The 24,756-nt window shown below is 39.3% G+C and overlaps 6 protein-coding genes across 7 annotated transcripts; 3 read left to right on the top strand and 3 right to left on the bottom strand.

The window, feature by feature from the left end:
• Nucleotides 1-1,811: 1,811 nt before the first annotated feature.
• LOC116169451 (phospholipase A1-like) lies at nucleotides 1,812-3,185 on the bottom strand. Its single transcript, XM_031485540.1, has 3 exons — nucleotides 2,925-3,185; nucleotides 2,105-2,872; nucleotides 1,812-2,048 (listed from the first exon to the last, which is right to left on the bottom strand). Exons 1-3 carry the CDS (start codon nucleotides 2,980-2,982, stop codon nucleotides 1,834-1,836), a joined length of 1,041 nt encoding a protein of 346 aa, XP_031341400.1. The 5' UTR covers nucleotides 2,983-3,185; the 3' UTR covers nucleotides 1,812-1,833.
• Nucleotides 3,186-5,693: 2,508 nt separating this feature from the next.
• On the top strand, nucleotides 5,694-7,885 carry LOC116167544 (glucose dehydrogenase [FAD, quinone]-like). Its single transcript, XM_031482926.1, has 3 exons — nucleotides 5,694-6,077; nucleotides 6,126-6,341; nucleotides 6,391-7,885. The coding sequence occupies exons 1-3, from the start codon at nucleotides 5,909-5,911 to the stop codon at nucleotides 7,836-7,838; spliced, it is 1,833 nt and encodes a 610-aa protein (XP_031338786.1). The 5' UTR covers nucleotides 5,694-5,908; the 3' UTR covers nucleotides 7,839-7,885.
• Nucleotides 7,886-8,860: 975 nt separating this feature from the next.
• Nucleotides 8,861-10,865, bottom strand: LOC116169793 (glucose dehydrogenase [FAD, quinone]-like). 2 transcript variants are annotated; one of them, XM_031485966.1, is made up of 3 exons: nucleotides 10,627-10,865; nucleotides 10,365-10,586; nucleotides 8,861-10,320 (listed from the first exon to the last, which is right to left on the bottom strand). In XM_031485966.1, the coding sequence occupies exons 1-3, from the start codon at nucleotides 10,793-10,795 to the stop codon at nucleotides 8,867-8,869; spliced, it is 1,845 nt and encodes a 614-aa protein (XP_031341826.1). In that variant the 5' UTR covers nucleotides 10,796-10,865; the 3' UTR covers nucleotides 8,861-8,866. The 2 variants fall into 2 exon arrangements, with proteins under 2 accessions (XP_031341826.1, XP_031341827.1); XM_031485967.1 differs by having other exon boundaries at nucleotides 10,365-10,580; nucleotides 10,627-10,864.
• An 8,671-nt stretch (nucleotides 10,866-19,536) lies between these two features.
• LOC116169189 (glucose dehydrogenase [FAD, quinone]-like) lies at nucleotides 19,537-20,656 on the top strand. The gene is made up of 4 exons (XM_031485218.1): nucleotides 19,537-19,767; nucleotides 19,816-20,031; nucleotides 20,081-20,560; nucleotides 20,610-20,656. The coding sequence occupies exons 1-4, from the start codon at nucleotides 19,593-19,595 to the stop codon at nucleotides 20,654-20,656; spliced, it is 918 nt and encodes a 305-aa protein (XP_031341078.1). The 5' UTR covers nucleotides 19,537-19,592.
• On the top strand, nucleotides 20,611-21,770 carry LOC116169418 (glucose dehydrogenase [FAD, quinone]-like). The gene is made up of 2 exons (XM_031485504.1): nucleotides 20,611-21,529; nucleotides 21,640-21,770. The coding sequence occupies exons 1-2, from the start codon at nucleotides 20,656-20,658 to the stop codon at nucleotides 21,768-21,770; spliced, it is 1,005 nt and encodes a 334-aa protein (XP_031341364.1). The 5' UTR covers nucleotides 20,611-20,655.
• Nucleotides 21,748-23,803, bottom strand: LOC116169417 (glucose dehydrogenase [FAD, quinone]-like). The gene is made up of 3 exons (XM_031485503.1): nucleotides 23,576-23,803; nucleotides 23,311-23,526; nucleotides 21,748-23,261 (listed from the first exon to the last, which is right to left on the bottom strand). Exons 1-3 carry the CDS (start codon nucleotides 23,748-23,750, stop codon nucleotides 21,808-21,810), a joined length of 1,845 nt encoding a protein of 614 aa, XP_031341363.1. The 5' UTR covers nucleotides 23,751-23,803; the 3' UTR covers nucleotides 21,748-21,807.
• Between the last annotated feature and the right edge of the window lie 953 nt (nucleotides 23,804-24,756).

Raw genomic sequence — 24,756 nt, 5'->3', positions numbered from 1 at the left:
TCTGTGAGATTTTTCTTTGCAGATTTCAACTTGCTCTTTAGTTTACCAGGCCGTAACTTTCTGATGCCATTAATTGGCTTAATTAACCAATAGATTATTGGCTTCTGCGTCTGATAATGGAATCACTTCTTCATCTACAGATATGCCAGCTCCATTCAAATTTTTCAAATCGCTGACGAAAGCTTCATATGTATCAAGGACATTAGAACTATTTTTTTCTAATGGCGGACAACGGAGACTTTCACGGCCAGTTGCACAAAAAAAATAATCCAGGATTATTGTTTAATCCGGTATTAAGACCTTTGATTGGCTTTATATTGCAGCAGGCAGCCAATCAAATGTCAGAATTCTTGTTTAAACTCAGATTTGGCAAATAATATAGGATTTTGACTATCGCTTTCCTGCAGCCGGCAGTCAGTCAGGTATACGAAAAGGGTTTAGATATCTTTCCTGGATTGGTTTAAAAGAGGAAGAAGCAGGTTATAAAAATATTTTTTGTAAGGTACGAATATTATTAACATTTTACCTTTTAGTCTCAAAGACAAAAAATAATTCGTCAATTTTTCAAATTTTAGCAAATTAATTTCGCGAAAACCGTCCGCGAAACGCGATTTGCATTTTTCTTATCGCTTATTTTTATATCTTTCCAATGAGCCCAAGATCATTAAAATCTAGAAATTCAAACTTTATGACGTCATACAACCGCAAATTACCGGTGGATGAGTGCAGCCCAATAAACAATAATCTTGGGTGGGTGGCCAAACTTGAACAGCCCTGGTAACTCACTTGGTTTTTTAACATTGTATTCATACTTATATTACTATAGCACATCATTTGGTATAAAGGATTTTAGTGCCACCATCCAACTAAAATAAAGAAATGAACTCGCTTTTAAACATATGGTAGGTATTTGGGAGATTCTACAAACGGAAGAGAACCAGATCTTGTTTTTTAAACGATTTCAACAATTCAATAAACAAAGCTTATATTTCATTCATAGAGAGTTGTATATTATTATTATTATTATCCCTCTCTTGTTTTGGGCCCTCAACAGGCATGCGCCCAATTACAGAGTGACCCGCATAATGCTATTTAGAGGTGCCTCTGCATAAGGTCTTAAGATGGTCTATACTACTCCGGTATTTACCTTACGAATTAGGAAAACTGCAGGAAAACCTAATTCGGAGTAGCCGGTAGAATGCTCGTAGCTGGTCTAAGGTAATTTCCATCTCCGCCACAGATGAAAAATTCACCTCAACCCAGGTTCGAACACCCGACCTTCGGATTCATAACCCAATGCTCTACCACTGAGCCATGAATCCGATTATAGTATATAGTATATATAGTAGTATATAGTATAGAAACGAATCGAGGAGACCATCGACAGATATAATAGAAGAACTGCAAAATATTATAGAACCCTGCTAGGCGCCCCACTTGGTGACGATGGCGTTAATAAAAGTTAAACGTTTTAAAACTACTGAGATTATGTAATATTAACGTTGATATGGCATACTTTTTGCTTCGAAATTGTTTTTATATACCCAAAATGATGTTATCCGTACTTTCCTTTTTTGAAAACATGACGGATTATTTCAAGGAATAACAGAGGAAATATTTAACTGTAGTTTGATATCTCCAAGAAGCGAAGTAGAGAAACTTTGAACCCGTCGTTATAAAGCCCTATCTTATGTAACACAGAAGTAACAGCCAAAGTTGAAAATCCGTATCTACTACGAAGAAAAAGCTTACAAATCATTTAATTAAAAGTGAATCTCTTTTAAAATTGTGTATTTTAACTTTATACGAGGTTATGATGGCAACACCGGTCACCTATGGGCCTTTTCCATACGGCGATTGGCTATTAGTGGGCATGTAATAGCTACAAGATTCCTCCTCGTATGTGAAGTCTTCACCCATAACACCCTTACTTCCAAAAAAAGGGTTTGAAAGACAGGAAGTGCACAGAAAGCAACTTTCGCCAACGAAATTATTGGTGCCAATACTTTCGATCATATAGTCAACAGCACGCAAATGGTTGCAGGCAGCTAAAATTAAAATGAAAACTGTAGACTAAACAGCTTACGTTTCCATTCGCACTTACTAGGATATGTAACCATACCAATAAAATCAGTAGCGGGCGAATTTGATATGGTACAACCTGCTTGTGAAGCACCAGAATTGGGATAATAGTCGGCAGTACCACAGTTACCATCATATCCCAATACGCCCTTGTTTGTGTGTATTACCATAACTTCTTTTGCATCTGTGTTAGTTAACCGGCGAGACCTTGGTTTTAAGAAGTATAGCGGACCGGCCGGGTCCAATCCGCTAATTCTACCCAATACCTTCGAACACTGAGCTTGAGTTTGCTTTCCAATAAAACCGGCCATTTGACCTCCCATAGAGTGTCCCACCACGTGTACGTCTTCAATATCAATGTTCTGCTCAGAGTCGGCTTTACACAGAAACTCTGCAAAGGTTTGTGCAATACGCGGTACATTGCAATGGACGTTCGCATAGTAATCCTTTGAATATGCAGACCAATCGATAATTATCACGTTCGCATCGTATCTTTTAAGATATGCATCTTTGAGTTCGGGCATGAGGTTATTCTTACGACTGCAAAGGAATCCGTGCGTTAATACTATGGTTTTTCTTCCTTTTAGCATTGCCGTGTCAAGACTGCTCATTTTTAGGCCATCTGAAGGACCGCTCCTGGTATACAACCAAAACTCTATGTCTTTTGAGGCATAACCTATCAACGAACAATTGCTAATTTCGTTGATTATATTCCCAGCAATTAAATTGATCACCTCCAAAATCAAGGAATTGGGCAAGTCGGCAAGTGTAAAATTGTAAGAACACAAATCTGTAAACGGGGCAGTATAAGTAGGAACCTAATTACGCTAAAATATCTTTACCTGCAGTGGAGAACTGCATATTTGCCACTAGTAGCACTGAGAGGAGAAGAGTTTTCATCTTTGCGCGTTTGCAGGTAAAACAGACAGAGTGAGAGTTTGAGTTTCCTGTTATAGTACTTTCGTTTGCTCCTTATCTGTAATCTACTGACGCAACATACAATAAAGGTACCCAGAGACATTATCCACTTAATAACTGGATTAGTACAGAGCGGTTTTTTTATCTCCACGTGGAATGATAATGTCTAACTGACAGTTGTATATCCAGGCAAAAGTCAGCAAGAACTAAATTATTAATGAACGATTCCAAACCGATCAGAGACAATTTTGAATAATTTAGAAATCCTTAGGCTTACAAGTTATAAATTATTTGAAACCGTAAATGAGTTTAAAAAATTTTTAAACATTTTATGGTCTTACAAATATTTGCAGATTTAAATGGAATTTTTTTTTATTCTAGCTAAGATAACAATAAAATTTAAATCAAATAATAATAAATTTATACAAGGTAAAACATTTTCTCCATGGTAACCGAAGGAGGTAAAGTGCTCATAATGGAGGCGGCGTACCCCCGCTGAATAGCAATACTTATTCGCTGTTTCAAGTATTGTCTTATTTTAAAAATGACCCAAAAAACATTATCTTTAAAGACTTTGAAGATTATGAAGGTTTAAAATCTTTTGAAATTTAGAAACTTTATAATATTGTAAATGACACGTGAAGAAACCTTGAGGGATTTGAAAAAAGATCGAAAAGTAGATAAGGAATCGTCTTGAAGACATGTAGCTTTGAAGGAAGGGGATGAGCAATGCTTGAAGAGAGCGGGTAGCAGATATGTACACTGGAAAGTAGGCATAGAAAAAACAAGAAAGGTCTACAGCGTGTGATGTAAATACGGTATGAAAGAGGTATGTGTGAGATTATCTTTTTGGATATTGCTTTTATTCTGGTGTTCTCCCCTCCTACCATTATGGTTTGAGGGTTGTGAACTGAACTTCTTCACCTGCAAGCGAAATCTCTTTACTTCGTGTCACATGAAGTCTCTTAATGAAACCAACTTTAAATTCTGCGGCACCAATTGAAGTCCATAGTGAGCCGAAAGTGGGCTTCGTTGCCAAGCTTGTTTCAACCAGGGGGTATAACCATATCGCTGGATCGCTTTTCAAGTTGTAGAGTGTCCAAACTGCGAATATGGGATACCAGTGTAGTATGTAATTTCGACAATGGCTTATCTTTGTTGTTTACGGTGGTGATGACGAGCTGGAGTGGAGAAGTTTTCGAACGTACAGTTGAAGTGGGAGGTTCCTTTGGCCATATTGCTGTTTTAGTGACTCAACTGCGAGGGGGTAATTAACACCAGTGTTCGGGAAATCCTTTACCATTCGATGAGCTTTTGTTCCAATTTCCATGCACTGCACGGGAGCTCGAAACTTGTCTACCAGCTTTCTGCTTTCCCGTCAAATTGAGGGAGTTCTACAACAGTTCCATTGAGTGCCTCTTCTCCTTGTGAGCTCCAACCTCGAAAAGTGTAGCTGCAGTCACGATGGTGCGTTGAATCTTTGTGTTCAGTTTGGAATCACCCTAATTTAGTCTTGCAGTATTTGGATACACCTACATTTTAGATCAGTTCAAAAACCCTGTATTTCCTCCTAAGATCTCAATGTTACTAGCAGATGCCTGTCCTGACGTTGTTTCTAATTAAAGGTAGACAAAATATTCCATTCCTTGTTAATTAATTTTTAGCCAAGTTTGAGTTTCCTTTCCTTTACGGAATAGGGTGGGAGAAAACACTATTGTGATCTTTAGAGAAGACCAGTATTAGTAAATGACAGATTTTTATGTTCCTCTCAAACCCCCAATTGGATAAGGTAGGCTCGATTCTCTTTTGTGATGTATAAGTGGGTGACAGAGCTTGGTACTATAGTAATCGAGAAAGACGTATAAGGAACCGCATTAATTCTGCACTAGTTATTTCAATGAATGGGTTCAAGTGACGCGAAATTCAAAATTCAACAATTTTACGTATCTAGAGCAATGCTGACTTAAACTAATATGCCCGTAGGATTGTTGATTGGTTGTTGTCTTCGTGAACTGTCGAAATTTGCACGATTCAAGACCTTCTTGTAGAAATATAGCGGCAAGATGGCGATTTTGTAATTTGGTGGAGTTGTTGCTGATGTAAATCGGTTAGAAATCTGGACATCCATTTGGTTGGTTTGCAGAAAATAGATTGGAGATTGTTCGAATGGCTTTTTGACGGGAGACACATCATGGACTATATTTGGAGATTGCAACAAATCGTGATTAGCTAGTTTAATTTGACTCATTGTCTTCCTGGAGGTAAAGATTATTCCGAATTTGTGTTTGGTTGTTTCGATGTTACACGTGAGGTTTATTTCTAGCGGTTCTTGTTCCGGGAGGGGTCCTCGGATGGGGTTTTGTTATACCGTACCATACGAGGATTTAAACGTTGGGATCTGGATTTGCGTGTAGCTGCATTCGTAGCAGGAAGCCGTGTAATTGAGTGTGTAACCACCGTTGCGGAGGAGCGGTCCGACAACTACTAACGAAGGGTCGGGGCAATCAAGCGGTTCTTGTGACCTAATCGGACCATCATCGGAATCTTGAGGAGTGTATTGGATTTGGGAAACTTCTTATAACTTACTGGATCTGTAAATATAGTAATTGACCACTAGTAAAGCCCAAGTTTGCATAGAATTTTCTGTTAAATGAAAGCGACTGAAACGACACAAGGAACCACAATATAGTTTTATTAGAACGGTCTGCTCATCAACAGCGAAAAACTTACTGCGAGTGTTCCCAATTCAAATAAACCCAGTAATTTGTAGAAGAATGCCAATTAAACTACCAACTTATTAATTATATACATTGTTGATACCAGTTAATTATTCCACATACCTTGAATTAACGTGGTTACCAGATAAAAGCAGCAGTTACTGCACAATAATAATCACTTCAATTGCGACATGGCAATTAAAGGGTCTATACTATGTTTGCTGCTTGCGGCAACTACGCAGTGCTCTAATGATCAAGTTGATAATTACGTCGAGCTAATAAAGAAAGAATCACAAAGGGCGTACCGAACATTCGCAAAAGATTCTTCAGAGTACCAATCGCCAGACGAAGTTCCCTCCTGTACGTGCTTTCCTTGCTCTATAATGAAATGCTATATAATTCTTTTAGATTACGGAACATTCCATTATATTATTATTGGGGGTGGATCCGCTGGAGCAGTCATAACGACGCGTTTGTCCGAAGATCCAGGAACAAATGTCCTACTAATTGAAGCAGGTGGAACCGGAACGGACTTTACCGAGATTCCATCCATGAATGATTTTACTTTGGGACTAGAGTTCAATTGGAATTACAATTCAACTCCTCAAACGACCGCTTGCTTAGGTACGAAAGTCTAATTTCGGTCAGTTAATATAAGGAGGTATGACTTCAGGGACCTTTAACCAAGAGTGTCCTTATCCTACTGGCAAAGGGCTGGGAGGAGGTAGTACTGTTAACTCTCTGATGTACGTCAGATGTAATCGAAGGGATTATGACAACTGGTATCGGAAAGGAAATCGCGGTTGGGCTTACAAAGATGTGTTGCCCTATTTCATTAAATCTGAACGCTCCCATATAAACGGCGATCCTGGTTATCATGGTTATGATGGATTATTTAATGTTGAGTATCACAAACCAAGTAGTATAGAGCTGGGTGCCTTTATTCAAGCGAATGTCGAGTTGGGTCGCAAAATTGTTGACTATAACGGAAAGGAGCAGTTAGGAGTGGCGAAAACCCAGCATAATACCAAGAATGGGAGAAGACATAGCACATGGCGTGCATTTCTTAAACCGGTAATCCATAGGCCTAACTTGAAAATACTCACTCACAGTCTTGCCACCAAAGTGCTGATAAACAAGGATAAGAAGGCTTACGGTGTAGCTTTCAGCGGAAATGGAAGTTTTCGCTACGCAATAGCGGAGAGAGAAGTAGTTCTCTCGGCCGGAGCGGTCGGCTCCCCCCAGCTACTCATGCTTTCTGGAATTGGTCCCCGCAAACACCTGCAAAGCATTGGCATTCCAGTAATCCAACATTTATCCGTTGGCGATAACCTTCAAAACCATTGCAGGTATACTGTGTATTTCGTCACCAACAACACAGAACCGGCTAAAACACTCGAACAAAACGTGAAAGACTATCTGAATGGATCCGGTCCGCTGACAATTGCCGAAAATGGGCAAGGACTAGGCTTCCTTCGCACGAAATTATCTAAAGTACCAGGATACCCAGATGTAGAACTAGTCGTAAGTCCTCCAAACTGCACAGCAACCACTACTCAGCAGATATTGCACTACACCGACGAGGTAATGGATGCAATTTATAAAAAAATCGCTCCAAGCCAGACGTTCGCCATTCATGTGGTCCCCTTGCATCCGAAATCGTGGGGAACGATTCGATTAAGCTCGAAGAGCCCCTACAAGTACCCGCTCATCGATCCAAAGTTCTTCTCTGACCGTGGAAACGAAGACTTAGAAACCATGCGTCAGGGTATCCAACTCGCTTTGCAAATTGTCGACACAGAGCCCTTTCGAAAGATCGGAGCAAGGCTACTCGACGCTTCATTACCGGCTTGCCAGGCCTATCGGTATTTGTCTAGGAAATACTGGTACTGCCACATACGACAATTGGCTTTGAATGTATATCATTCGATGGGCACGTGTAAAATGGGACCACGTCCATCGAGAGGCGCCGTGGTTGATGATCAGCTAAGGGTGCACGGGGTAGAGGGTTTGAGAGTTGCGGATGCAAGCGTTATTCCAGAGGCAGTCAGCGGTCATACAAATGCCGTCGCTATTATGATTGGTGAAAAGGTGTCTGATTTAATAAAGGCTAGTGATTAGATTTGTTACAATTTTATTTATTCAAGTTAAATAAATGTTTGACGAAAACGGCACTTGATATGATCAATCCCTAAGAGGGTGGTGGTCACATTTTTGTAATTGTATTACATTCATATTGTAATTGTTGGGCTATAAAGTCCGAGGTCGAGTGTTCGAACCTGGGCTGAGGTATGAATTTTTCATCTGTGACAGAGATGGGAGTTTCCTTAGACCAGTGTCGAGCATTCTGCCGGCTACTCCGAATTAGGTTTTCCTGCAGTTTTCCTAATTCTTAAGCTAAATACCGGAGTAGCATAGAACAACTAAAGACCTTCTGCTGTTCTGTCCCTATCAAGTATTTTATTTCTTTATTTTATAGCAGATGTTTATTGACATTTTAATGGGCTTTAATGTGTAGCGTAAGTCGCTCTTTAACCGTCAAGGTATATAAAGTGACCACTTCAACCGCAAGCATAAATAAAGTGAAACAGATCATTATGCATTTCTAATGTCATATGTCATTCTTATTTCAAACGGGACGCGGAGCATGATATAAAATGACGTTCAGAACATATGACAATGCCGTTTCTATCGAAACGACTGCGACGGCAGAACCTAAGCTTGCTATTTTTGATTTCTAAATTAAATTCAGAATTGTCAGAATATTACACACGATGATAAAGGGAAACTAACCATCTCCTGAAGGTTTCGCCCAATGGTTAGAATATCCCTCTATTGTCTTCTATAATAAATAACTATTATCTTGTCAAGACTAGAATAAAGATCTCTTAGTCTGCCTTGTTTCCCCCTTTTGGGTAAGTATTCTCTTTTCTCTTTTGAAATTTACTAAAAATCACATTGCCCAGAAAAAAGACAAGAATATTCGATTGAAGTCCCCACAACTACTGTTAAAGCATTACTGTAAAATAGCAGAAAAAATATAATGATAATATTAACCCCTACATTACCCTTTTTAAAAGAGAATTATCATGATATTATAATCTAGGGTTGCCATGGCACACAGATAAAGTTTAAAAAAAAGACAAAAGCTAATCGTAAGTAGCCTTTATTAAATCAGATAACTTTTCACCGATCATTATAGCGACAGCGTTTGTATGCCCGCTAGTAGCCTCTGGAATGATACTAGCATCTGCGACCCTCAAATTACCGACACCGTGTACCTTTAGTTCATGATCAACCACAGCCCCTTTGAACGGATTCGGTCCCATTTTACACGTACCTACCGGATGATAGATATGCGATGCTAAATGCCGTATCTGGCAGTACCAGTATTTCCTAGATAAGTATCGGTACCTCCTGCAAGCGGGCAGTGGAGCGTACAAAGGCTTCGCTCCGATCCTATGAAATGGGGCCGTATTCACAATTTCCATCGCGAGTTTAATTCCCTGGTACATCGTTTCTATATCCTCGTTTTCGGCGTCGGAGAAAAACTTCGGATTAATAAGTGGGTATTCGTATGGGCTTTTCGATTTGAGCCGAACGCTTCCGCGTGATTTCGGATGGAGGAGCATTACGTAAATGCTAAAGGTGTTGCTGGGATTCATATTCTTATAAATCGTATCCATCACTTCATCATTGTAGTGGTACACTTGCTGGGTGGTCGTGCCTGTGCTAACTGACGGATTCATGATTAGCTCTATATCCGGGTAGCCTGGTATTTTAGACAGTTTTGTGCGGAAGAACCCCAGCCCTTGCGAATTTCCAGGAATTGTTAGCGGGCCGGATGCGTTCAAGTAGTCTCTTACGTTTTGCTCGAGCTCTGGATCAGGTTCTGAGTAGTTAGTGGTGAAATGTAGCGCGAAGTACGTGGCATGGTCTTGAAAGTTATCACCAACGGATAAATGTTCTATCACGGAAATGCCATGGTTTTCTAGGTGTTGGCGGGGGCCAATGCCTGAAAGCATCAGTAACTGAGGGGAAGCTATCGATCCTGCAGACACAACTACTTCTTTTTCTACCGTAGCGTAGCGCAATCGTCCATTTCCGCTGAGAACTACGCCGTAAGCCTTCTTCTCTTTGTTTATAAGTATTTTAGTCACAAGGCTGTGAGTGACTACTTCTAAGTTAGGCCTGTCTATGACTGGCTGAAGAAACGCACGCCACGTGCTGTGTCTTCTACCGTTTTTGGTATTATGCTGAGTTTGCGCCACGCCTAGTTGCTCCCTTCCGTTGTAGTCGACAACTTTGCGACCCAACTGGATATTAGCTTGTAGAAACGCTTCTAGTTCTAAACTCGCTGGTTTGCTATACTCAACATTTAAGCATCCATCGTAACCGTGGTAACCAACATCGCCATTCACATGGGAGCGTTCGGATTTAATAAAATAGCGCAAAACATCTTTGTACGCCCAACCGGGGTTTCCTTGTAGGTACCAGTTGTCAAAGTCTCTGCGATTACCTCTGACATACATCAATGCGTTAATAATACTGGTACCTCCCAGTCCTTTACCAACAGGATAGGAACACTCTTCGTTGAACATTCCTAAATTTTTGTTTAGTACGATAACAGAAAATCAGCTTACGTACCCAAGCAAGCCTTAGATTGAGGCGTTGTGTTATAATTCCAATTGAACTCTAATCCCATAGAAAATACGTTTACAGATGGAATCTCGGTGAAGTTTGTTTCAAGTCCGCCAGCCTCAATCAGTAAGACCTTCCTTTTGGGATTTTCAGACAGACGGTTTGCGATTACTGCACCCGCGGATCCACCCCCAACAATTATGTAATCGAATTTTCCATAATCTAAATCTATTTGACAATACTGCAGGCGATCCAATACCATACATACGCATTGGGGAGTTGTCCAGTGATCGGAACTCTGAAGCATCGGTTGGTAGTCCGTGGTACGCTCTTTGAGATTCATTTTGAATCAATTCGACATAATAGTCAACAAGATCATTGGAGCAGTGTGTTAGAGATGAAAGCAGCAAGGACAGAGTAACCACCTTAATTAACATTGTGTAATTGAGGTGGTCAGCTCGTTACTGCCAACAGTCGACAACTAAATACTATTTTAACTCGGCATTATGCTTTTGTAACACTAGGGCGATAATTATGATATTCGAAGGTCAAGTTATAATGCTAATTTAGTTCGTTGATAACACTTCAACCAATTGATACTTACAGTAGTCAATCTACGATAACTACTGCAGTATATTAGTCAATCGGTAACATGTCCATTGTGCAATCTACAGGATGTCCGGATCCATAGCAACCATTGCGCAAAAAAGGAGTATCACATCTCACACGACAATCCTATATATCCTATACAAAACCGAAAAACTTAAATGTAAATCGCTTGATTAGACTGAAACAATTATTTATAACAAATTATGTAATGAACACATGATGACCATATCATTTCTAGTGAAGGAGCATCGCATCAAAATTGTCTTTATAATTAAAATAGATAAGTATTGAGATATAGTATAGTATTTTTACTATACAGAACTACGGAAAAATGCGCAAGAAATACTATACCCGACGTGAAATCCATGTTTCATGAGCATTTTCATTTATAGGCAATAATAATCATTAAATTTTTGCAACAGTGGTTGCATATAAAAGGAACTGACAATCGCTACAAAAAAAGAGACACTTCTAGGGTCTGCATTTGAAACTTTTTGTAAAATAATTACCTTGCCCACGACTAGCCCTTAGGATAAATACTACTATGACTACTTGTTGGAAAGTTCCGTTTAATTATTCCTAAAAATTATCATCTAATTTTCATTTTCTGGTCACGAAATTGGAGTATGTTGACGACTAAAATCAATAATGGAACAATTCCAGTTTTTACGTGGCCACGAATTTGTGGGGAATCAGTAATGGTAAAATGCCGTTAAGTGATTTTTTCCGTAGAGTCCTCTGAAGTCGGAATAAAGATTTTTGAACTTGAACCCTCAATGTTTATATATCGCAAGCTACCACAAATTGTAACTGTACCCAAAGCGTCAGGCTAACTGTTATTTACTATTTTGGAACGCCTTTTAAATTACATTCTTAGGCAAAATGCCAATTTACTCGAGAGCGTATATTTTACTTTTCCGATTACAGTGGCACCATACTCAGAAAATCCCTGAGAAGGCGTCTGCGAGGGCGCTACAAATTTAAACCGTACATTCTGATGTAAAACTTGATTCCGTAGTAAATATAGTGGGCCACGCTCTATACAGGTTGCATAACATCAAAGTATCAAGAACCTGCAAGATCATACCACGTACGATCACCGACTAAAGTAATGATAATCGGAAGCTTACTGCCACTTAGGCAACCAACCGTACAATATCTAAACTGGCAACGTTGAAGTTTAAGCTTTTTAATTTAACATTTCAATTTTTATATAGAACTTTTGAACTGTCAGTGATGACAGGAGTCATTATAGACATTTGGAAATGTCACAAATGAGGCCGGTAAAGTGACGGTGCGGCCGGTAAAGTGACAAGCGGCAGGAAACGTAGTCTGCTCTGCCTATGTCATGGAAACTCAAATTTCCTGACAGAAAGTAGGCATGAAAATGAAGGTTTCAGGACGATTTTCGGTAAATACAAATTTGTACCAAATCCTACGTCTATTAGCTCTTTTTTTTTAATTTTATCTGTGAAGTAATTTTATTTACATGGAAAACCAAAGTATAGCGATCAAGACATTGCGTTTATCTTCAGGAGTAATCCGTGCACATCCTATACGGGTTGTATAAGCCGAGGGAACTGTCACCATTGGAATGCTTGATACTTGCGTGTCATAGAACCTCTGCTTTCCATTAGAGCATCGGTTTGTGTAGCTTGGTAGTTATTGTCTTAAGTAGGAGGAGGCACCAGGAAAGTTGTTTTTGAAGCGTGTATTTTTGCTTTTGCACAAAATTCATTCAATCTCCTTTAAAATACTCTCCGTTAGCGGCAATACACTTGTCTAATCTCTTCTGCCATCATTCGAAACATTTTTGAACTCATCTACTTCAATATCAGCAAGCTTTCCTCTTCACCTCCTCCACGTCGCCTAAATTCCTTTTCATTCAGGGGGTTAAAATAAAGTCGCTCGGAGCCATATCGAGTGAATAGAGTGGGTGGGGCAAGACAGCCCATTGCGTTTCTTGCCATGAAAGTGGTCACCGAGATGATGGTGTGAGCTGGGGCTTTGGCGTGGTGCAAAAATCAATCATCAGACTGCCATATTTCGTGCCTTTTTCACATCACACTGCTGCGCAACCTCCTGAGAACCTCCAAGTAGAAAACCTGATCGACGGTCTGACCTGTTGGAGCGAACCGAGTTCACAATCCCTTTTGCGTCGAAAAACCAATGACCATTGTCTTCATATTTGACTCATCGCCAGTAATTATCTCTAAAAAAGATGTTAGACCGGTGTTGGAGCGACCCGTGCCATGCCAAAATCCTTCGATACGATTCGCTGAACCGAGCTCCCAGCTCCAACTCACTCCAAACAGCTCCTCGAGTTCCTCCATGGTTCCTCGCCGATCTGCACGCACGAGCTCGTTGATTTTTTGATACTTTCGTCCGTTCGGGAAGTTGATGGACCCCCAGAAAGCAGTTGACCATCAATTGACATTGACCCAAATCAGTGTTATATGACTTTTTTACACCACTGCATAAGATAAACTTGGAAGAATCAGCTTTTGTCATTGATGGTGGCCAAATCTGCATTCACTTTTTTATCGCAGAGTTTGAAGTTTTGAAGGAATTCTTAAAGTGTTTTGGTATTTCCTTCATATATTCCAGCATTATTGATGCATTTAGGGTTTTGCATTTGGATTTTGTAGGCACCATCTTTTCTTAAGGTTCTGCAACAAGCCACTGAATGGACGGTGTATTATCTTTTTCAACCGAAGTCATTTTATTTACAAAGACGGTGCTTTTATAACCAAACCTCATGTAACATTTCCATGGGAATCATGGAATTACGAATAAGCAGACCACTTAATTAGAAATGTACCTATATCCAGTATAAGGTCAATATGATTTTACTTTATTTCCCTTATTTTGAAATCATATTGCAAAAATAGTATAAAAAAGGAGTGTATAGTTTGTCTTAAAAGCACTTGCAACGCTTAAAGGCACTACGCTCTAAAGAATTTCATAATTCTAAAGCGGTTAGATTTTTATATCCGATAATGGGGTGGGTGGTGGACCTTATAAATAAAATGAATCACCAAAACAAAAATATTTAATCCACGACAAAAATTACAACTCTGCCTAGAGGTAGATGTCTGTCCTACAAGAGCGAGCTTTCGTAAAAACTTTGTTATTACAAAACAGGGAGGGGTTAGACTCGTATATTAACGTATTAATTAGTTTCTTCAGAAGCTTCAGGCCTCCCTACCCTTATGGGGTGGATCCAGGACCTTCTAAACGACTCATCATTAAAAAAACCTTCAGCGTTTTTAATTGAAAATATTACAATTCACGCTAAATCATTATCCGTTAATGAGCGCCAGAAAACTAAATCAATTTCTTTGAAACTCCCTGGTTTAATGGCCAATTTAAAAATTAAGGGAACAGCTTGACAATGTGCTAACTATACAGTTCTATTTATTGAGAAACAGACAGTGATTTATATGCGTTGTTTCTCCCTATGTCTACTTTTAAATGACAAAATCTCTTCTGAAAGGCGCCTAACTTTATACAACCAAAATAGCTTCTTAAAACTGGCCGTCAGATTGATTAATTTGAATATTACTTTGGCTTCTGTATTTTTAATTTCGTTCGTGTCCGATGTATTCAACTGAAGAAAAAGTTGATATTGCCAATTGGTATAGTTTCGGTAACAGCTCAAGGAGCGTAAAGGCGGAAACACATTCTATAAGAATTCTATAAGAATTTTCCGTGTCGATCTGAGACAATTTTTATTTCGGGGCTCAAAAAAAGGCAGTGTATAACCTTCCCTTTTTTTTTACCAAAAATCGACTACACCAAAATTTCTCGGGAAAACACTTTTTCTTATTAATTTTGGAGCGTAGAATCCAAATCAATTCGTACTTTTTCGATCAGACTTCTCAATCAAAAGTTATAGACTAGAAACCAATTTCGAGAAAAAATTCAAAGGGGTGAGCTCACGTGCTATCACGTCAAGCATACCTTCGCGTGATGTCACGCTAGGAGACACACTTGTGTGCGCTCACCGTGTCGCGCGGTAGCAGCTTCCGATGCAATTTAAGATTTGCATTTAGTCATTAGTGGCGATGAAGCAAAGTAGAGATTCTTCTTCGTCAAGTTCTTCAGACGAGGAAGAGGATATAGAAAACGTCGCTGCTTTTACAGTGGCTAAGATTCTACCAATTTCCTACCAAGCTTGGGATCCCGGTACTCAGCAGAGGAGTGATTGTATAGCCCTTCGTGCAGTCTCACCAGTTCAATTAAATGTTCGTCCATCTTTTCTTGACGAAACCACTTCGGAAAACACTTGACGGGATGTCACGTCCTACTACAAAATGTAATTTTGCGGGATAACGGAGGCGTGATATCATGCGAGATCAGAACAGCACGTCGTGAATGCGTGAGGTGACAGTACTATGACTCTAAAGACATAAATGATAAACGTCATAAACTTCTATACGTCAGTGGAGTTGCACATATTGCGCAGGTAACGTGAGTTTGCGTGAGCTCACGTGACGTGACAGTAATGTGTTTCCGCCTTAAGAGACTGACAACAATATGCAAATTAAATATTAATGACAGCCATATCGTTATTTGTTTTAAGAAGTTATTTTGGATGCATAAAATTAGGCGCCCTTCAGAAGAGATTTTGTCATTTAAAAGCAGACATAGGGACATAAACAATATACGTAAATCCCCATGTCTACTTTTTAATAAAAAGCACTGTATACTGAAAGTATTTTGAAAAATAAGAGTGAATTTTTGTTAAAATTATGTCTGGATCTTATTGCAAATCAAAAAACTGAAATTTGTCATGTAGATTTCAAAAATACAATAAAATACAGGGTGTTCTGTCTAAAATAAAAAAGTTAATAATGACATCCGTTAATACCTTAAGTGGAACGATCATGATAATATCTTCTTTCGATAGAAGTTGGTATGGAAATTCAGATTTCAATTATTAATTAGGTAACAGTAAAACAGCCTGTATACTCGTACAAGCAACCATAATCTTCATTGACTAACAAAGTACTACAATTGTTAACACCCTACCCTTATTATTAGTTACATTCAAAGAGACCATTAGGGCGCTGCCAAGATTCATCCAAATTCAATTGTAAATCGGTTAAGTCCAGCATCACATTCGGTTCAGTTATTTATAAAAGGCAGAGAAAAACCCAGTGCATCAGAAACTGTTAAAGCTCTTGAAATTATATATATGCAAACTTGGTACGTAACTAAGCTTACTTTAATACGACTATAATGCAATTTTTTGATTTCAAAAATTTAATGAAGCAAATGAGACTTGCTTGTGTGACAAAAGTTGGAAGGTTTAATCAAGATCGTTTTTTTTTTCTGGGAATCACCCAAATTATCACGATGATATTAACTTTGTCTTGTGCAAATCGTTTTGGCTTGGTTTTTTACGGAAGGTATTAGAGTACAGGGTATGGTTTCGCAAGTAATCCCTTATTTGCAGGTAATGTAGAGATTCCTAGATTTTTAATAAGTATATTCGCTTTTGATAACTAAGAGCCGTAATACTTCAGAATTATCAAATGTTTTCTTTTTTTTAAATAATACGTAATGATCGAAATACAGACTTAAAAAATGCAATTATTGCAAGTAACGCCTTTTAATTGGCTAATTCAGGGCCCCAATTATACATAAATCTAACTACACTCGGCTAAAATTGGGATACCAACTGAAAATGTTGCGCTTGCGATATCAATATCGTAGTGGGTCTCAGTATTTTATCAACTTTTACTACTGAAAAATGTACGTGATCCCCATGATTCTCTTCCACTTGATGCTGTTCTTTAAATAAAAAGCATCTTCCTTTTGAAATATATACCTACTTTAAGTAATAGGGGATGACATATCACTGGCACCTTATTTCAGGTATTTTTGAGTAAGATATAGTGCATGGCCAACAAAAACACTATGATTAGTTATTTTAACCGTCACAAACTGCGAAAACCTCTCGGAAAAAGTTGTTCCAGAAAATCTTATACAATAAATTTCAGACTATTTGTTACATATGTTGGGCGCAAACCCGGAAAACGGCCAATGGTCGTTTTTTTGCTCAAACTTAGGACTGGACTATGTAAAATGACCAAAGCTCGAATTCTAATTCAATTTCGGGCTTCGGTCGTCCTGAAGCAGCCAAACCTAACTTTGAGTAATTAGGAAATAACCAAAGCTAATACACATTTTTAGTGACTCAATAGAAATTCAGTAACATTCAAAATCTTTGAAGAGGCAACCCATAAATGACGTAACGCACTTATTTCGAGATTTTGATCTTTTAGAAAAAAACATTTCAAATGCGAATTATCTCCGAAAGGAATCAATAGAATTTAAAAAGCAAAGCAGATTAGTAATCACGATTAAATTGGCTTTCAAATAATGTGCCATTTGCCATAGGATTCCATTTAAAATTTTAGGAGTTAAGCTCCCTACGTAGAGGTGTGAAGACTTCGGTTCGTGATTTGTATTCCAAAAGTTGTTCTCCTCGAATACAAAATTGACGTGTTCGAGGATTTTTCGAAATTTCTAAATTTAATACCCTAAAAGCCCTCTGTATACTTGTCGTTGGGCCACTCTGTATGCCAATTATATCTGTCATATGAAATATATAAAGCAGTCTATTACGCCCAAGGGCATAATGGATTGTCACCTCATTATGCCCTCAAACGACCTGCCAAATATATTGATGGAGTTATATTATGTAATACAAAAAGATGCTACTTGATTCATTTCATATGAAGCATTTTAATGTTGGGCAAACAATAATCATTACATTTGTATATTGGAAATGCATTATTTGAAACGATGAAAAATAAAATTTTTTATGCAACTCAGGCATTACTCGATATTTAACCCTCGGGCGTCGTACAAACCCTCGGGCCGGAAGCCCTCGGGCTCTGTCGCCCTCGGCATAATGCCTTAATGCCCTTGATGCATAAATAACTTCGAACATATCAATCAGCAAGTTCATTTATGACTGCGCTGCGGTGAACTCTGTTCCATTGCCACATTGGAGGATGTAAGGAGTACCTATTATACAAAAAATGTCTAAAAGATTGTAAGGTACCTCCGTAACTCTTTAAGATTTCAAAGGTTTTAAAAACACTGATTTTGTTAGATGGTCCTGAAATAGTACATTATATATCAAGCCTGAGCACCAAAATTACATCTCGAGGCGCTTGCGCCGAGGGGTGTAAGGTGCGAAGGCAATAATAGACTTCTCTACCGTGGTATATATACTATTTTTTTCACTACTAGCACTTGAAGTCCTCTAAATTAACATATTATATTGATAAGAAAGTGAACGGTTGGACAGAATTGTTTGTTTATTAATTTAACATGTCAATCAAGTGCGGAGAAGTACAAGTCAAACAGGCCGTATTTTGTTCTGTCATTGAAATATTTTCAAAGGGTAATTTCGTTCGAATTTTTTCAAAATGTGATAATTTTAGGTATGTAATTTCTCTGGAAATGGCGGATGGTGGCAATTATTCATTTTAGAGAATTTGTCTAAACGTTTATTGAGCGAAATTTCGGGTTGTGTTTTCTAAAAGTGACAGCGTGACAGTTCTCATTATTGACTACTAGTTAATAATGTCCACATTATTAACCACTTTGAACAAATGCCGAGAAAGCCTACTTTACAAGTGGAAAAAAGGTTAATAATGATGCCATCAGACGCTAGTAGTGAAAAAAATAAATTTATAGTCTCACTGTGGTCCTGTTTGCATATCTATAAGATCCACCTGCCCTCTTGATTTCATGTTGTTGCTCAAAATTGGTCTACGTTTCTACGTTTTCTACGTCCCTAATGGTTAAAATGTCATACCTACCTCACACTGACACTGGAACCGAATTTATTAAACTTTGGTCGTTTCATATTTGCACGATCCTAGGTTTGACTGTTTGGAGACGACCGAAGCCCGACATTGAAAGGAAATCCGGGCTTTGGTTGTTTTAAATAGTCCAATCCTAAGATGGAGCAAAAAAAACGACCATTGGCCGTTTTCGGGCTTTGCGCCCAACATATACACTTCCATCGGTAGGAAATTGCTGGAAACCCTTTAATCCATCGTATAGAATGGGTGTAGCAAACTCAAACGTCTCCAAAGTACACGTAGCGAAAGTACTAATAATAAATGGAAGAAGTAGAATCGTTGACGATGGTAAATGATTTTTGCGTAAGGTCGTTCTTATGACCGAATTAATGGTGTTCTCCATTTCCCCTTTTGCATTAATTATAAATTCTAGAATCTTATTATTGCATTTATGCGTTGAAGGAGAGAGTTACCATCTTCACGCTTGAATTTAATTACTGGCAATAAACTATACAAGAAAGTTACTTATGTAATTAACACTGCCAGAAATGCCACATAAACTGTTATTTAACAAAAAAATGCTTCCAGCTTAAGTGCGCGGTAGCTATCCTAGTAGTCGCAGTATTTTTGTTGATGAAAATATTAGTGTGACCATGGCCGTAAGGAAATAAACCGGAAGTAGAGCGTGATCGTATTTTTCTTCTTACACGAATAACGAATTAATTGAGGTATTTAACACGCGGAGTAGGATTTGTGTTATAAATAAAAATAATTGCGCTACCATTCGTTTAGAGAGATGAGTCTTCTTTTGGTGTGTTTGTGCAGCACTTTCGTTTCATCTGCATACAGTGATGAGGGTGGTCTAGTGGATTATTACGTTGACTTGATCACCAAGGAGCAAGATCGAGCATTTAAGCACCCAATTATCGACAATGCTAATCAATATCGGCCGTTACACGGCAATTACTCAGGTAATTAGCGTGTAAAATTGTGGCAATGCAACTCACACTAAGTTTAAGATTATGGAACATTCGATCACATAGTCATTGGGGCTGGTTCGGCTGGGGCAGTTGTGGCAAATAGACTATCGGAGGATGCCTTTACAAAAGTATTGCTGCTTGAGGCGGGTGGTCAGCAGTCTAATTTTTCGGATATACCCGCAATGGCCTTCTATCTGCAAGGATTAGAGTATAATTGGAACTACTTTAGTACACCACAAACCACATCCTGTCTTGGTGAGTGCGAACCGATAGCATATCTTGATTCTGAATCGATGATTTACAGGAATGTACAAAAGGCAGTGCTCGTATCCTAGGGGTAGAGGTTTGGGGGGTACGACCATCATTAATGGACTGATCCATTCGCGTGGAAATAGAGAAGACTACAACCAATGGTCTCTGGCCGGTAACCCGGGTTGGTCTTACGATGATGTGCTACCTCTGTTCAAAAAAGTCGAAAACTTCCAACATGGCGATGACAGTTTGCGTGGAAAGGGTGGAGTGGTGAACGTAGAGTATCAAGATCCAATAAGTCCACAAGCTAGCGCATTTCTAGAGGCAAATGAGGAATTAGGTCGGCACTTGGTCGACTATAACGGTGAAAATCAGTTGGGTGTCTCCCGAACCCAACTAGACAAGTATAAAGGCCGAAGACTGAGTACGGGGAATACGTTTCTTCTCCCCGCCTTGCAAAGGAAAAATTTAAATATATCCCTAAATAGCTTCGTTATAAAAATTCTGATTAATCGACGCAAAAGGGCGTACGGTGTAATATTCAGCAAAGATGGTCAAATTTTCTTTGCCAAATCGCGCAGCGACATCATTCTATGTGCGGGAGTTTTTGGTTCCCCACAAATTTTGATGCTATCGGGGATAGGGCCAAGATTTCACTTGGAGAACCTCAAAATACCAGTGATTCAGGATTTGCCAGTGGGCGACAATTTTGAAGATCAGCCAGCCTACTACAATCTGGAATTTACGAGTAATCACACTGAACCAATAACCAGCCTACAGCAACTTGTCAAGGATTACCTAAACAACTTTGGACCATTTACGAACCCACTGAATGCACAGGCTGTAGCATTCCTTCAAACCAAGTACGCTGCCACGAAAAATGTCCCGGATATTCAGGCTCTACTGGTTGCCTCTAATAATACAAACGACTTTTCGCAAGAGGTCTTCAACTACAATCGAGAAACCTACAAGGCCACGTTAGAAAAGAACGAACCGAACAAAACTTTCTCGATATACCTCTACCTGTTGCATCCAAAATCACGAGGGTTCTTCCGATTAAATTCGAAAAACCCCTTCGATTATCCGCGCATCGACCCCCGATTGCTATCGGATCCAAACGACGAAGATATCGAAACGCTTTACCAAGGTATCCAGTTGGCACAGAGGATGGTGCGCACGGCCGCTTTTCAAAAGGTGGACGCCAAACTAAAGCACGAACCGCTACCAGCCTGCAAACGCTACGCGTACCTGACAAAAAAGTTCTGGTACTGTCAGCTAAGGCAGCTCACGACGAGCTCATTTAACCCTGTCGGAACGTGTAAAATGGGACCAAACCCCAAAGACTCGGTAGTCGACTCAGATCTCAATGTGCACGGAATTCGGAACTTGAGAGTGGCAGACACAAGCGTCTTTCCAACGAGCATCTCTGGACCACCAAGCATCGCGGCGTCGATGATCGGGGAAAAAGTCGCAAGTTTCATACGAAATCCGGAATTTAAAGGTTACTTTGACTAAATACTGTTTGTTGTTTTGCTCTTTGTTACTTGTTTTGTTACTTAAAAATAAAGTTCATTATTATATGCATGGGGTTGAAACATATCTTTGTTGTAGGTTATGGGGAATTGAAGGAAAAACTTCAAAATTTGGAGGAAAGGGTGAAGAGGAGTAGGCTCTTTGAGAGGTTGGTGTTGCAAGTACCCCAGAAATATACCTTTAGTGTGGACTATGATCGAATTATTTAATGGTGTAAATATACATAGTAAATCAATTGAGAAAACTTTATTTCGTGATCATGCCCCGTATTAGGTCTGCCGCCTTCTCTCCAATCATCATAGTAGGTGCACTAGTATGACCTGATACAGTTGATGGCATAATACTTGCATCGGCAACTCGCAAATTGTCAACGCCGAACACTTTGAGCTCCGGGTTCACGACGGCTCCCTTACTGGGATGGGTGCCCATTTTGCACGTTCCAGTCGAATGGAAAAATGGAACGGCGAGTTGTCTCAAAAAGCAGTACCAATAATCTCGCGACTTGTACTCATGATCCTTACACGCTGACAATGGTGCATATTTCAGTTTCGTGTCGAGTCTTTTGAATGGTTCCGTATTTATCATTTCCAACACTAACTCAAGCATTTCATACATGGTTTCAATGTCTACCCCATCGGGATCTGAGAGCTGCATGGGGTTGATAACGGGATAATCGAAAGGATTGCTGGAATTTAGGCGAACGAAGCCTTCTGACTTGGGATGCATGATGTTGCCGACGATCGTAAAGCTGCGCCTGGGATCGTTATCTTTTGACACATCATTTAACACGTCATCGTTGATATTCCAGAACTTCGCGGTGAATTCGTTACTATTAATGGAAGGGATTATCATAATCTCTACATCTGGATAGTCTGTGTTCTTTGATCGATTTGTCTGTAAAAAGGAAATGCCCTGCATTGCAAACGCATTAGCCAGTGGACCACCTCCTGCGATGTAGTTTTGCACAAGATCGTCTAGAGGGCGCTCAGTTTCAGTGTAATTAGTAGTGAAGTCCAAATAGTAAAAGCCTGTGTGATCAAAAAGGTGCTCACCTACTGGCAAGTCTTGGACAACAGGTATTCCGACATTTTCTAGGTGAGACCTTGGGCCTATTCCGGACAGCATTAGTAAATGAGGCGAACCGAATGCACCCGCTGAAAGAATGATATCACTCCGCGACCTTGCTTCCCAGTATTTTCCATTTCGAGTAAACACTACGCCAGAGGCTCTCTTGTGCTTATCAATAAGGATCTTGGTTACGTAACTGTTTGTCAGTACTTCAAGGTTTGGCCTGCTCAAAATAGGTAATATGAATGCGTTGCCTGTACTTTGTCGTTTTCCGTTTTTAATATTGAACTGCGGTTTCCCATAACCTAATTGGCTCTCTCCGTTGAAATCCACCTCCTTCATTCCTAACAGCTTGTGCGCATCAAAGAATGCTTGGGTCTGCACGTTTATTTCTTTCCAGGTTTCCACATTCAAGTATCCGCCCTTGCCGTGATACTCGGGATCCCCCTCCAAATAATTTTCTGACTTCTTAAAGTAAGGCAACACATCCTTGTAGGACCATCCAGCATTTCCTTGTTTGTACCAATTATCATAATCCCTATCATTTCCTCTAATGTAATTTAAACCGTTGATTATGGTACTGCCACCAATTCCTTTGCCCCTGTATAGAATACATCGCTGATCTTTATAACCTGGACGAAATTAGAAATGTAGGTAACCTTCGAGATTGTGATACTCTACCTAAGCACGCAGTAGTTTGTGGAACAGACAGGTAACCCCAGTTGTAGTTTGAATCAGTTAAATAGGTACGAATTTCTGGGATATCTGTCAAATCTGTACCATATTCACCGGCTTCCAGCACAAGTACACGTCGCGAGCTGTTTTCCGAAAGGCGATTCGCTATTATAGACCCAGCGGCCCCCGCTCCCACGATAATGTGGTCAAACGTACCATAATCTAAACATCATGCAATATACACCTACTATTAAGACATTGGGTTCCATACCTATACGTTCTTCTGCTTCAGGGGCGTGTTGATCTGCATTTTCTGGCAATGGCTTGGTGTACGCTTTTGCTTTAAGTTCTGTGATGATCTTTACATAATGGTCTACAAGATTTTGTTCACTACATTCTCCAATATACGCAAACGCTGCCGCGCATAGTAATAAGTTGATTAACATGCTTAGAAAAGTAAATGACAGTGTTGCCGGCGAAAAGGAAGAGAACTATATGTTGAACATTGTTTACAGATCACCTTATCACCAAACGTCTCGATAGCATGCGAACTTTGAAAAACAGCGGTATCGGTTGCTATTTCCGAAACGAGATTTATCTCATTATCATGGCATTAATAATTCGGGGTAATGTACAGAGAATTGTTTACGTTTTGCAGCTCATCTTTCATTATTTTTATTTTGTTATGCATATGGTGATTATTAACAAATAATCTATAATTAAGGAGTGTGTTTTTATAGTTTCGCGTGAAAATGCAGATTAAGGCAAATCTTCTCTGTATGTAGTCCTTAGAAAATAATAAAAATAACGATAAATAGAAACAGATTAAACTATGCTATGATCAAAATTGAAAGTATTGCAATTAATCAAGGCATATCCTGCCGAGTCCTCTGCAAAATTGCTAAATAGGTATATTCTTCAATTTTCACTAATCTGGAAAAGCCTGTACTAAAACTATATTTTGAGCTGCTGTGTCCTCTTTTTGGATCAGTTGGTAAAGCAAAACCTTAATTTTTTTCAACAAATAACGGCGATTTTTATATCAGGGGCAGTCTATTTTTATGCAAAGATAATTCTTGCAACTTTTCCGTAAATTTTATTGCATTCATACCGCGCCGTATCTACAGCTTTTGCTTTTCGTTACATAGTAATTTCTACCGCTCTGTTTGATTGCTCCTTTCTGTTCCATTAATTATAAGGGGGGATATTGTTTCCCTGTCCTGCATTTCCTTTCTCGTAGACACCACTAACTAATTTGTGTTTTGTTGCTTTTATTCCCGCTAGAGAGTTTGTCGCAATTTTGTTTTGGTTTTTCAAAAGTAACCGCCGCCATGTGCCGAATTCGTAAAATTCTTGGAGTTGCCGTTTACTCTGAATAAGCTCACTTGAGGCTTCCGAAACCGCCGCGCAAAACGCTGCTACCGCTCACCTTGACCAGAGGCAAGGCCGTAA

Source organism: Photinus pyralis, unplaced genomic scaffold (genome assembly GCF_008802855.1).
Source record: "Photinus pyralis isolate 1611_PpyrPB1 unplaced genomic scaffold, Ppyr1.3 Ppyr1.4_LG4, whole genome shotgun sequence".
Classification (NCBI taxonomy): domain Eukaryota; kingdom Metazoa; phylum Arthropoda; class Insecta; order Coleoptera; family Lampyridae; genus Photinus; species Photinus pyralis.
The sequence above is the reverse complement of the archived record's forward strand: the minus strand, read 5'-3'. Positions and strand labels throughout refer to the sequence as shown.

What these genes read in the sequence shown, in the direction of transcription:
- LOC116167544 (XM_031482926.1), top strand. Translation starts at nt 5,909, where the DNA reads ATGGCAATTAAAGGGTCTATACTATGTTTGCTGCTTGCGGCAACTACG. An exon ending in GCCAGACGAAGTTCCCTCCT is followed by an intron (nt 6,078 to 6,125) that starts GTACGTGCTTTC and finishes TAATTCTTTTAG; the next exon opens with ATTACGGAACATTCCATTAT. An exon ending in TCAAACGACCGCTTGCTTAG is followed by an intron (nt 6,342 to 6,390) that starts GTACGAAAGTCT and finishes GTATGACTTCAG; the next exon opens with GGACCTTTAACCAAGAGTGT.
- LOC116169793 (XM_031485966.1), bottom strand. Translation starts at nt 10,795, where the DNA reads ATGTTAATTAAGGTGGTTACTCTGTCCTTGCTGCTTTCATCTCTAACA. An exon ending in ACTGGACAACTCCCCAATGC is followed by an intron (nt 10,587 to 10,626) that starts GTATGTATGGTA and finishes ATTGTCAAATAG; the next exon opens with ATTTAGATTATGGAAAATTC. An exon ending in TCAATCTAAGGCTTGCTTGG is followed by an intron (nt 10,321 to 10,364) that starts GTACGTAAGCTG and finishes ACAAAAATTTAG; the next exon opens with GAATGTTCAACGAAGAGTGT.
- LOC116169417 (XM_031485503.1), bottom strand. Translation starts at nt 23,750, where the DNA reads ATGTTAATCAACTTATTACTATGCGCGGCAGCGTTTGCGTATATTGGA. An exon ending in TGAAGCAGAAGAACGTATAG is followed by an intron (nt 23,527 to 23,575) that starts GTATGGAACCCA and finishes CATGATGTTTAG; the next exon opens with ATTATGGTACGTTTGACCAC. An exon ending in ACAAACTACTGCGTGCTTAG is followed by an intron (nt 23,262 to 23,310) that starts GTAGAGTATCAC and finishes AATTTCGTCCAG; the next exon opens with GTTATAAAGATCAGCGATGT.
- LOC116169451 (XM_031485540.1), bottom strand. Translation starts at nt 2,982, where the DNA reads ATGAAAACTCTTCTCCTCTCAGTGCTACTAGTGGCAAATATGCAGTTC. An exon ending in TATGCAGTTCTCCACTGCAG is followed by an intron (nt 2,873 to 2,924) that starts GTAAAGATATTT and finishes CCCCGTTTACAG; the next exon opens with ATTTGTGTTCTTACAATTTT. An exon ending in TGGTATGGTTACATATCCTA is followed by an intron (nt 2,049 to 2,104) that starts GTAAGTGCGAAT and finishes TTTTAATTTTAG; the next exon opens with CTGCCTGCAACCATTTGCGT.
- LOC116169189 (XM_031485218.1), top strand. Translation starts at nt 19,593, where the DNA reads ATGAGTCTTCTTTTGGTGTGTTTGTGCAGCACTTTCGTTTCATCTGCA. An exon ending in GTTACACGGCAATTACTCAG is followed by an intron (nt 19,768 to 19,815) that starts GTAATTAGCGTG and finishes ACTAAGTTTAAG; the next exon opens with ATTATGGAACATTCGATCAC. An exon ending in TCGACGCAAAAGGGCGTACG is followed by an intron (nt 20,561 to 20,609) that starts GTGTAATATTCA and finishes CAAATCGCGCAG; the next exon opens with CGACATCATTCTATGTGCGG.
- LOC116169418 (XM_031485504.1), top strand. Translation starts at nt 20,656, where the DNA reads ATGCTATCGGGGATAGGGCCAAGATTTCACTTGGAGAACCTCAAAATA. An exon ending in ACGAAATCCGGAATTTAAAG is followed by an intron (nt 21,530 to 21,639) that starts GTTACTTTGACT and finishes TCTTTGTTGTAG; the next exon opens with GTTATGGGGAATTGAAGGAA.